The 12,581-nt window shown below is 38.7% G+C and overlaps 1 protein-coding gene across 1 annotated transcript in view; it reads right to left on the bottom strand.

Annotated features, from left to right (window-relative positions):
- Positions 1 to 12,581, bottom strand: part of PTPRZ1 (protein tyrosine phosphatase receptor type Z1) — a 184,606-nt gene that overhangs the window by 51,063 nt on the left and 120,962 nt on the right. The window contains exon 13 of the mRNA XM_069976577.1: positions 3,894 to 4,038. Coding sequence (XP_069832678.1) covers positions 3,894 to 4,038 — 145 coding nt within the window. The remainder of the gene's footprint in view (positions 1 to 3,893; positions 4,039 to 12,581) is intronic.

The following is a 12,581-nucleotide window of genomic DNA, read 5'->3' as shown; positions in this document are numbered from 1 at the left end:
GGAGGGTGGGGGCCACCTGGAGACAGCCGAAATCTGAGAGTGGGGTGGGCACAAACCCATTGCTGGGGATTAAAGATCTTTTTTTTTTTTTTTTTTTTTACAAACACACAGGATCACACAACAATAATAAAGGTACATATGAACCTGCTGCTATGTACCCAAAGCAGGAGAGCTGCTGATTCCTCGGGCCCTAAAGCACTGTCCTGTCCGCCCTACTTCCTCCTATTATGCATACAAACCATGTTTGTTTTCTGGGATGTGTGGTGTCAAAAACAAACAAACAAAAAAAACCCAACAATTTGAGACATTGGCCATTTTTTAAAAACTAATAGCAATCATTGTGCGGGGTAAACAATATTATTTTTGTTTTGATGGAGGCTTTAAGAAAGTCCATGAGTTGTGCTGCAGGAGCCGATCAGACGCTTGGTAAAACCAGTGCCTGTTGTATAACCTTCTACATGCTACTGTACCTGTAGTAATAGCAGCACTGCAAGTAGTATAAAAAGCTAAAAAAAATTGTCGTTCCAGTGTCAAAAACAACAATGTTTTAACCTCCCATTGAGTTTTTTTCCATGTAAAAAGACTTGGAATAAACCTTAGTGAGAGGTTTAAACGTTGCTGTTTTTGATACTGAAATAATACATTTTTGAGAGTTCTTCTACTACATGTACGTTGGATTAAAAAGGGCAGTGGTTCAGCCCGATTGAGTGAGCAGCCTGCTTAGGATTCACTATAATGGTGCTGTCCCATCACTGCATTGTGGACTTCCATATGCTACCTTCACTAGGAAATTAAACGAATGGCATCTAAATAAACTTCAAAGTTGGTGATGGAGGATTCAGATAGAGTCTAATGGCATCCTGAATACACTGGAGCCAATTATTGGCCTCAATAGAAGTCTGAAGAAGACCACTAAGTCCAGTGTGCTCACAAGTTCATCAGGAAAGAAGGAAGAGCACATAACCCAGAGGACGCAGGGAGAACAAGAATAGTATCAATGGACTGCAGAGGGCAGAGTATGTGGTCTATTGTGTTACATCAGTACCCTAGCTGGTTGCAATCTATATCTTGCACAACTCCTTAAACAAAAAAAAGAAAAGAAAGAAAAGAAAACCCTTTTCCATCTGCAACAGTTGCCAGAATCATCTTGAGGAACTAGCCGAAAAGTACACTGTTCAGAATACAGAAAGTGAAGCCACCATGAGCTTCTGTACATGGCAATAATAGCTGCTGAAGCCTCTTCATGTTAATTGGCAATGGAGGTCTAACGCAAAACCAACAATAAACATTATGCATATAACAAACTTTATGTAATTTCCATGTTAAGGTATGCCTTTTATTAAGTTGAGCACAATGTCTACTTTAATCAACATTATCATCTCACTTTTCTCTTACACACATGGAAAGATTGAATATATCGGCCACTGACATATTTGAAAACACAATTTCAAGAACAGTGTGCAAAGTAGCATGCACATCAGTCAACAATTACGTTGTTACTATATAAAATTTTATGTAAAACATCTGGTTCTCTGAATCATGTAAGAAGATTCAAACTGTTCCATCTGTTTGGTATAAGAGGTGAACAACATCATGATGATGTGTTAAGTGTGAATTACTAATTATCACTCGATTAGAATGAAGCAAGTGATGACTGCCTGTAATATACAAAACTTACAGTAGGTCCAATCAATCAAAAAATACAAAAAAAAATATGTTTAACAGATCTACATATTAATAAAACACATTGAGGATGCAGATGAATGTTTCAACTAGCAAGACAGACTTTAAATTTTCCAACTTCACTAATTATTGGGCATATTTTTAAAATACTACCAAAATATCTTTGGATTCAAACAATCACTGAAGAAAAAAAATCTAAACAGCAATATAAAACAGGCATAATATACAAAATATGAGACTGACACCACTAATTCATTTTATGCAGAATAAACTTAATAAGAGACATAATTAAATTCATATGGCTACATTTCAGATCCATGAGACAGAGCTACACAATGATATCCATAAGGCTTTACAATATTAGTACAAAAACTGTACAATTAAAGGGAAGGTCCAGTACCCTGCTGGGCCACTTCTAGCCTGGATATAATATTAGTTATGTTTGGGCATTGAGGCATAGAGATGTACCCTATGGCATACTGTGGCACATCTGACCACTGATATTGCAGCTGGGCCTATAGATCCTGCACACTTATATTCTTCTAAAACTGGCTCGCCATAAACGTCCATAATACACATGGCGACCAGGCAGACCATAAACGATATTCATGCAAGGATTTCTTGTATATATTGTTGAGCTGTTCGTGTCCATCATGTCACTAATAGGCGTATGAGCTCCCCAGAACTTCATAGCAGCAGTTAGGGCAGTGTGTTGCTCCACAGCAAAAGCAAGGTTGAAGCGCTTAGTTCCTAAATAGAAACTGGATTAAACGCTAAAGACCATGTGGTTACAATTTAGAGAAGAGTAAAGCGTGCTTCATGACAATTCGTATGAAGCAACACGATTAGCTTTTTAATCCCGATATCTGGCTGCTCCGTGGAGAAGGTGGAGGCAGCCCGGGGATTGCTCAATGATTAGCTGGAAGACATGGCTATATACATGTTTTCTAGGTGATCCTCAGGCTGTTTGTACCTTTTCCAAAGAGCAGCCAGATATTAGGATTCAAAACCAATCGTGTTGCTACATATGAAGCATGCTTCACTCATCCCTAGTTACAACCCATAGCACCCAGGTTTCCCTTTTACAACACTAATGTAAACAAAGGTGTCAATGGACACATAATGGCTGCCATGACACAAAATTACCTTATGTTTTGTCAACTGAAATAATAATAGAGAAGAGACAGAGGCTGTAATGAATGTGTTATGGTGGACAAGAAAACTGTGGGAGCTGCTAATGCTTGTCAGCCGATCAAACAATCCTCTGTACTGGTGGTCTGTCTGGGCGGTCTGGAGCCTGTCTGTGTGTGCCTGCCCATTTGTCTAACCAGACCACACCTGTAATCATTTATATATCTGCCTGAGACATAACTGCATGTTGAGTTTTGCGGCAATCCAAAATTTCCATCTGGGTACATTATTTTTTTTTGTCAATGTTTGTATACAGAGAAGAACTCTGTACAGAGTTATATCTAAAAGTTCTGACTGGGTTAAAATGAATAAAAGTTAGATTAGTTTATAGAAAAGTATTTGAGTGGCAGGATTAATGGCTCTACATCTGTTCTCCAGGCACTTACTTTTCGTGACAATTGTCACTCCCTTCTGCGACTTCTTCCTTTTATATGTGCTTTTATACCTATACATATGCTTATATTTGACACAATAAAATGTTGGATATTCGGAAGAATACATGCTTTTGTTGATTATAATTCTGTATACTGCACCTTTTAATCTATCATACATTCCATTTACATTAATGAGTTATAATCATATATATAATGTGCATAGCAATTATTACTTTACATTTTTCACACTCCCGTGCTGGGAAAACTTCGGGTTAATTACAGGCTTCAGGGACTCCTGGTGCGGGGAGTTTCTTTGCGTTGGAAAGATTACGGAGGAGACACGCGGCTGCCAGGAGAGGAACTGCTGGGAATGGGTGGCAGGTGAGTTTATGTTTTTTTTTTTATTTTTTTTTATTGGGTTTTACTGCTCAAAGGGGATGGGACACTGCCAGCAGGAGTCTGGCGGTATTGGGGACTACACTGCAGCACCACCGCCTGCCTGACTTCAGCCTTAAAAAGGCCAAAAAACAAGTAGGGGCAGCACTTCTCACAATTTATAATGCATTTATTCATGCTATTAATATTTTCCATTTACTTTAGAATACAGTTAAGAAACTGCTTATAATCAAAAATCATGTCACTTACCGCCAGTATATAAGAATACCCACAAGTACCACAAGACAGATAAAAGTCAGGGATGAGACGACCACTAGTGGTATAATTGTCTTCTCCTGTGATTCCAGCCCTTCTGCTAGACCAACACGAGACTCATGGCTACTATTACTTGCCTCTGTAGTCAGAGAAAATGGAAATCATCTATATTTATATAGTAGAAAATACAGACCATACAACATGTTTATGTGGAGGTATATTTATCAAGCAGTAATAATGGTCTTTGAACATGGTACATGCTGTCATTTGCAGGCATTGTCACTGCTTGATAAAATAAAAGGTTTGGTCTAGGTTCATGTTTAAAGTCTGTGTAATGTGTGTTGCCTAAATACATTTATGAGGATTCTCCTATAACAATCTATATAATCCTTTTTTTTCTAGGATTTACTTACCTTAATATATTTAACAGGATCTTCATGTTGCATAAATGACCACATATTATTAAATGAAAAGTATAGTTAACTCTCATGTAATCCTAAATATTACAACCCAAGGGATCATTTTTGCCCCATATTAAGTATTCAAAAATATTCCCCATAGAAAATTACTTAGCAATGGGTTATACATTCTAGTAAATTACCAGATTTAGAAGGAGTTACCATTTAAACTACCAAAATGTAACAAATATTGTACTATTACATATAATGCTGCTTTTATATGCACTGTCTACATCATCACACTAAGGGAATGATTTCAATTCAATGAGGAAAGAAAACATGGACAATGACTGGCATATCATGATTGTGCATAGTAAACTATGGTAATTTCTTACTGTATTAATGTAAATGACTTTACTGTTAAGTGGTGCAGTACTGTTCATATGGCCAAACAGGACAAGGTCATATAAACTAGTATGAACTTACTGATAGAGGAAACTTTTCACACAATTTACAAACAACGGCCGCTATTATTGTTCATTATCATTAATAACAGACATTGTTTTACATTGGCCGTGGTTTAGCGTTAAATAATGGCCGTCCTCTAAAGAACGTCCCATTAATACTACCTTGTGTGAACATAGCCTAGTATAGATATCAAGGTCAAAACTCTCTGTTGTTCCTCGGCATTACTGCACAGTGCCTGGTATAAAACTGTTCTTGTAAATCATCAAGTGCTTTACAGATGCTGAGAAAGCAGGTGATACTTTGGGATTTGAGCTCAGAAGCTAGAATTGCCATGGATTACAATGTCCTTTATCACAGTAAAGAATAAGTGAAGAAGGATTTTAAATGTTCCTCAACTTCTTATGTAAATTATATCCTTATTTGTAAACTGAAATTCTGTTGAAAGGAGAAGCTCTGCATCAACACCAATACTATAGCCTACTATATCCTTGCATGCATGATGTGTTCATGTTATTCAAATTATGTATGTATGTATTTCATTTTCTAAAATAATTCCTTTATAAATAATGAAATGGTGCAATATATATCTTCACCTTGTTTCAATGAAACGCTGTATCATTATTCCCTAATCCAATAAACAGGACATTTAGTATCAGCTTCAAACAAACACTGATTAGAACATGCATGCAAGCTTCACAGTTATATATAAATATCATATGTACATATGATATTCATCATATGTTAGTCCATGCATCTCATGCTCTCCCACCTTTCTACATGGATATATTATACATATATAAACCACCAGGGGAAATTAATGGGAAATTGACTCGCTTTGGTATGTTTCCATTATAACCCAAAATAAAATATTGCTTTTTTCTATAGGCTTCTTTGGCACAATGTTACTGTGAGGATATGCTGTACATTATTTTTAGAGAATGCATTTTACAAATTTCCAATGATAGAGGGTAAGGGTCTATAAAGGTAAGAAATTACTGTGTTCTGACTTCTCATTCCTAAACAGCCATATATTCTAGACCATTCAATGTAAAGCTTAAAGGCTTTATAACACAGAGAGATTATCTCCCAATGCAAAAGAGCCAGCGATCAGCCAACCAGAAAATGTTCTCTTATTGGCTGATGGCTCTTTCAGCATGTAAAAAAAATAATCTTCCGTTGGACGCACATTACTCTGTGTAATATGTAATATGAGTGGCCAATGGCTGATTTAAGCAAAGGGCATGAGCATCACTAGCGATGTTTGTGCAGCCCAGGTCATGCGAATATCGAGCCTTGTAATAGACTCAGTAATTACCCCAGCGCTGGTCGGGGTGTGTGATACGGCCTTAGTCAGATTAGAGCATGTTTAGCACAGATTAATATTGACTATATTCACATATAACTTTTAATAGACTGTCAGTAGGTTTATGCTGTCCTATATAAGGGTAGCATGAACTAGTGACAGAGAAGCTGAACAGAATGATGTATTATTTACACTGTTCTGTGCAGCTGATTTAGAGATATCCTCTGGAATAACAGACAATAAGTAGTCCTCTCCATTATGTGTGTGAGTTCAGTAGTTTTGGATATTCATGAGCACCATCCAACTCTGCCCACCAGCTGCTGATTGGCAGTTATCTATCCATGCTGTGTATAGGCATTTAACTGTCAATCAGCAGCTGGAGGATGGGGGAGGGGTGTGGAAAGAATCCTATTCTCCTACATATTAGGAGAACAGCTGAACAGAATGATGTAAATAATACACCGATCTGTTGGGCATTTCTGTCACTAGTTTATGCTGCCATCGCTTAAGGCGGCATAAGCGTAGTGACAGATTCTCTTTAGGGTACGTTCACACAGGAAGGATTGTAGCGGAAATCTCGCTGCAAGTTTTGCAGCAAGATCCGCTACTATCCAAGGTCCTGGCAGTTCCTTGTGAATACATACCAGCAACGGATCTTTCAGACTGCTGCGAGTATGTAAATCACCCGCCCCCTTAACAGGCTGCCAGCGTATACATTACCTGTCTTCAATCCTTGCTGCACGGGGTCCCGGCATCCTGCTCTCCCGCCCAGCCAATCAGTGGCTTCGGCTGGGCAATACACTGATTGGCTGGGCGGGAGACCAGGAAGCTGGAACCCTATGCAGAAGTTGGATTGATGACAGGTAATGTATACATTGGGAGCCGATTAAAGGGTTAAGGGGGCAAGTGATTTACATACTGAAATATCTGCTGCGAGTATGTATTCACAAGGAACTGCCGGGACCATGGATCCTAGCAGATCTCGCTGTAAAACTCGCATTGAGATTTTTGCTGCGATCCGTCCTGTGTGAACCTACCTTTAATGGCTGTTATTTGCTGTGGCATTTCACTGCAGTGGCCATATACTTGTGAATGTAGATCTTAGACATATGGAGTGATTTTTTCTTGCATTGACTTTTTCCTATTTTCCATTGTGTCTGCATAAAATTCATACTGAATAACAGGCATATGACGTGGCATCAGTGCCTAGGTCCTATCAGTAAAATACATAATCCTGCATCTTTCATACTGCTTGTAGAAAATCTACACATCAGTATAACTGTGAACTTTGTTGTTATGTGCTGACAGACACTTTAGCATATTTCATCTAAAATATGTTGTTGCAACTTCTATACATATCAAAGCGGTTTGTCAATTAGGAGCACATGACAGGCACAGCTCAGACATAAAGTGTACACATACATAGAAACATTACATTTACAATACAATACACATAGTCCGCAGACCAACAACCATACTGATGGCAGGGAATGGGCAGTGCACTGTCATGCATTTTTCTGTAGAGTCTGAATTGTACAAAAAAAGTCACAAGTGATATTGGAGACATGCAGAACATATCTTAGCATCAAGCATATGATACACAATGTTCCACAGACAGATACATGTTATCCAGGTGACGCACCTTGATTAGAAAACTCTTCATGGCATCAGAAATTAGGATGTGGGTCATGGGGGCATTTATGGGTCAGGAAAGAAAGGAGATCATAACTGTTCTTATTTTACAACTGAGGTTTCATATCTTGCATGCAGCTTTGAGTCTAGAGCTGTCCCATGCAGTGTCTAAAATATCTACTTCCTATTCATGCTGTTAGTTGTCATAAAGGGAATCTGTCACTTTGTTTATGCGGTTGTATCTTAAGGCGGCATAATGGAGTAACAGAGATCACTAACATCATGTAATGCAGCTGTTCCTCTGATATCATGAAGACTGAGCACTATGCCCACTCTCCTCAGCATCCAGTAGGCAAAGGCAGCAGCATCTCATGAATATCACAGACAACGGAGGTTGCACCCATAATCTTTGTGCTCTGTGTCCTTGACTTCAGCAAAGAGATCAGAGTATGAGCAGCATTACACAATGTAAGTAATATATCATTCTAATCATCTTCTCTGTCGCTAGTTTATGCTGCCCCCAGATATATTTGGAAGTGAGACTATTCAAAAGATCACCTGTAAAGCTTAGTGGGATCATAAAGTATTTCCCCATGGTTTATCTGAACTCTAATTCAAAGAAATTAAGATGCCATAGTTTCTAGGGCACCATAGCATCTAAAATGTGCCATTATCAAACTAATGTGACTGTATTAGATTAGAACATTTTGAGGTGTGTCAAATTGCAAGTGAGTTGTTTTTTTGTTTTTTTTTACCACGCAAACTGCATGTGATATGTGATGTAATAAAATATAATATATATAATGTTCAGGTTTTACTGCATTCTAAATTAAGCACCAGCCTTAAAGAAAAAGTCCGGCGAAGATTTTTAATACAGTATTTTATTGCCCTGCAAAAGTTATACAAATTACCACTATACACTTATTACTGGAAATGCTTATAAAGTGCTTTTTTCCCCTGCACTTACTACTGCATCAAGGCTTCACTTCCTGGATAAAATGGTGATGTCACGACTCCCAGAGTTGTGTGGGCTGTGGCTGCTGGAGAGGATGGTGGCAGGGGGACACTGAGGGACACAGGGCACTGGAGGGACACTGAGCATCCCTCTGCCATTATCCTCTCCAGCAGCCACAGCCCGCACAGCTCTGGGAGTCAGGTCATGACATCACTATTTTATCCAGGAAGTGACATCACCATGTTATCCAGGAAATGAAGCCTTGATGCAGTAGTTAGTGCAGGGAAAAAACACACTTTATAAGCATTTCCCATTATAAATGTATATTGTGGATTTTTATAACTTTTGGTGGGCAATACAATAATTTAATAAAAATTTTCACCAGACTTCTCCTTTAAAGGGGTAGTGCGGCGGTAAAAAATTATTCACAGAATAACACACATTACAAAGTTATACAACTTTGTAATGTATGTTATGTCTGTGAATGGCCCCCTTCCCCGTGTCCCACCACCCCCACCCGTGTACCCGGAAGTGTAGTGCATTATACATACCTGATCCGTGCCGACATGCGTCCGCCATCTTGTGCCAAACATCATCTTCTGCCGGCCGGCGTCATTAGCCGCTGAGCCGCGATTGGCCGAGCACAGTTATGCTCAGCCAATCGCGGCTGAGCAGCTGATGACGCGGCCGGCACTCGGGAAGATCGGAGGTGTTCGGGCCGGCCGGCCGATGATGACGTTTGGCACAAGATGGCGGACGAGTGTCGGCACGGATCAGGTATGTATAATGCACTACACTTCCGGGTACACGGGTGGGGGTGGTGGGACACGGGGAAGGGGGCCATTCACAGACATAACATACATTACAAAGTTGTATAACTTTGTAATGTGTGTTATTCCGTTAAAAATTTTTTACCGCCGCACTACCCCTTTAAATCCAATAACAGATCACATAACACTGCTATGGATTTATCACATATAGTTCTGAGGTGTAAAGAGATCACAATGCATATTTTGCATTAGATAAGTTAAACTTGACTCCCAGACATGAACAGGCTGCTTGAACAAATGCGGGGAAAGACTAAAGAATCTGAATTTCGAATAGTTTTGCATGTTAACCTATACAAGCAGATCAATAAGTTCATTTTATACTGGTTTTGTTACTACTGTTCATATAATTATTTTGTTTGTGTTATTGACTATAGAAATCATGTAGTATGTTATCCGCTCAAAGGTGGTGCTCCAGGGAAAAAAAATTGTTTTTGAATCAACTGGAAAAAAACACTTTCTGTAGACCTTGCAGCAGCTGATAAGTACTGGAAGGCTTGAGATTTTTAAATAGAAGTAATTTACAAATCTGTAAAACTTTCCGACACCAGTTGATTTAAAAAATAAAATTTTCTTCAGAGTACCCCTTTAATACTGCTCTTTATTTTTAAAACAGTTCGCTGATTATTGGCTGATCACAAAGTGTTCTGTTGCTGAGATCCCAAGTGATCAGCTTTTACCCATTAGGGAACATGGCAGCTGCAAAGGTTCACTTTCCCTGCAGCATCACAACAGGGAAAATTAAGACTTCGGCTATGTAAATAGGCCTTGAAAGATGAAGGTGTTTTAAGAACCCCTAAGGCCATTTAAAGGGGTTTGCCCATGAATACTTAGGATAGGAGATAAATATGTGATTGTGAAGCCACACAATCTCCATAATTTGGATTTTAGTTATTAAAAAAATATTATACTGCATTGAGAATATTTACAGATATAGGGATTTGCTTGAAAAGGGTCCTAGTGTTGGACTAAAACATTGCAGTTGTGGGAACAATAAATGCTTTTTTTTTTATAATATTCAATATTTTTATACTTGTCCCATCAATTATCTACTTGTCCCATCAATTATCTCTTTAGTATCTAATGGCTCATGACTACATGAGTTAAGATGTTAAATACTTGCTAACATTACCCAGTATAAGCAGACTAATATTTTGTATAAATTAGCACTTCAGAAACAGGTATTTGAAAACCTATTTACGTTAGAAAAAATGTTACATAGTATTATTTTGTATCATATTCAATGTAATTCTAGTTAGTGAATGATATGTTATAAACATTCTTGGAGGGACACTGTCATCTAGTGGTGACAGGGATGTATTACACAAATTAAAGGAACACTAAACACAATATGCATCTCAACTCTTTCTTAATTCCTTCCCTCCTGGGCATATTTTCGTTTTTGCGTTTTCGTTTTTTCCTCCTCGGGTTTAAAAGGCCATAGCACTTGCATTTTTTCACCTACAGACCCACATGAGCCCTTATTTTTTGTACAACTAATTGTACTTTGCAATGGCAGACTTAATTTTTGCATAAAATATATTGCGAAACCAGAAAAAAATTATATGCCCAGTGAAATTGAAAATAAAAACACAATATTTTTTATTTGGGGTGGTTTTGTGTTTACGTCATGCGCCATATGGTAAAACTGACTTGTTATGCATGTTCCTCAGGTTGTTACGATTACAACAATATGTAACATGTAGAACTTTTATATTATTTGATGGCTTGTAAAAAATCAAAACCTTAAAAAAAAACTAATTGTTCTTTAAAATCGCTCTATTCCCAGGCTTATAACGATTTTATCCTTTGGTCTATGGGGCTGTGTGAGGTGTCATTTTTTGCACCATGATGTGTACTTTCTATCGGTACCTTGATTGCGTATATGCAACTTTTTGATCACTTTTTATCACAATTTTTATGAATTTGATGCGACCAAAAATGCGCAATTTTGCACTTTGTTTTTCTCTTGCACTTACGTCATTTACCGTGCGAGATCAGTAATGTGATTAATTAATAGTTCGGGCTATTACGATAGCAAATAGCGATAGCAAATATGTTTATTTGTTTATTTATATTTATAAAATGGGAAAAGGGGGGTGATTTAAACTTTTATTAGGGGAGGGGATTTTTTATTAATAAAAACACTTTATTTCTTCTTCATATACAGTAATTAGAAACCCCCTGGGGTACTTCTATATAAACAGCACTGATCTCCCATTGAGGTCAATGCTGTGTATATAATAGAGCACCGATCCATCAGATCGGTGCTCTATTATAATGGTCTGCTGCAGACCATCTAAATGAATTGCCGAGCAGGGATCAGCATCATTCCGACGCTGAGCCCCGGCTGGCTCAGTACACCGGATCTCTCCCCCCGTGATCGAATCTCGGGGGGGAGATCCGGCCACTAGACACCAGGGAGAGGGGGACACAAGACAGTTAGAGGCAGCTGTCATGTTTGACAGCTCTATCTAACTGTCCTAATTAGCTGGCGCAGATGATCAGCAGCACCCGCTAATAGCCGCAGTCCCGTGCTGCAGTAAGCAGCCGGGATCGCGGCGTTCAGAGCGGGGCCACGGCGCGGCCCCTCTCTAAACCTCCCCACCACCCCGCAGGACGTGCCGGTACGTCCTGCGGAGGGAAGGGGTTAATTAATCTACTTTGTCTTTGATCACATTTTATTTTATATTACAACTTACCCCTTCATAACCAAAGGGAGAGAAAAAGAAGAAAGCGGGCACCGGCGCCTCGTGTGATACCTCAATACACCAAGGATAAGGATTATGTGAGAAGGTGCTCACCTGGATGCCACTTGGGCTTTGTGCATATCACCCCTCAACAGGGTACAAATCCGAATCCAGGGTCTTGTTTGGTGACAGTCCACTGTATAGGGGCCTACTACCTCTAGGAAATGCTGAGCTGACTGTACCAAAAACACAGGATACTCCCAAAATAAAATAAATATAGTATAGTATAGTAAGTATAGTATATAGTAATTTAATATAGTGAAAAATATATTTAATATAGCACAAATATGACGCGTTTCGAAGACATACGTCCTCTTCCTCAGATAAAACAAAATGCACTTTGTTTTAT

This window comes from Dendropsophus ebraccatus, chromosome 1 (assembly GCF_027789765.1).
Source record: "Dendropsophus ebraccatus isolate aDenEbr1 chromosome 1, aDenEbr1.pat, whole genome shotgun sequence".
Lineage (NCBI taxonomy): Eukaryota > Metazoa > Chordata > Amphibia > Anura > Hylidae > Dendropsophus > Dendropsophus ebraccatus.
This window is presented reverse-complemented; position numbering and strand designations above follow the sequence as displayed.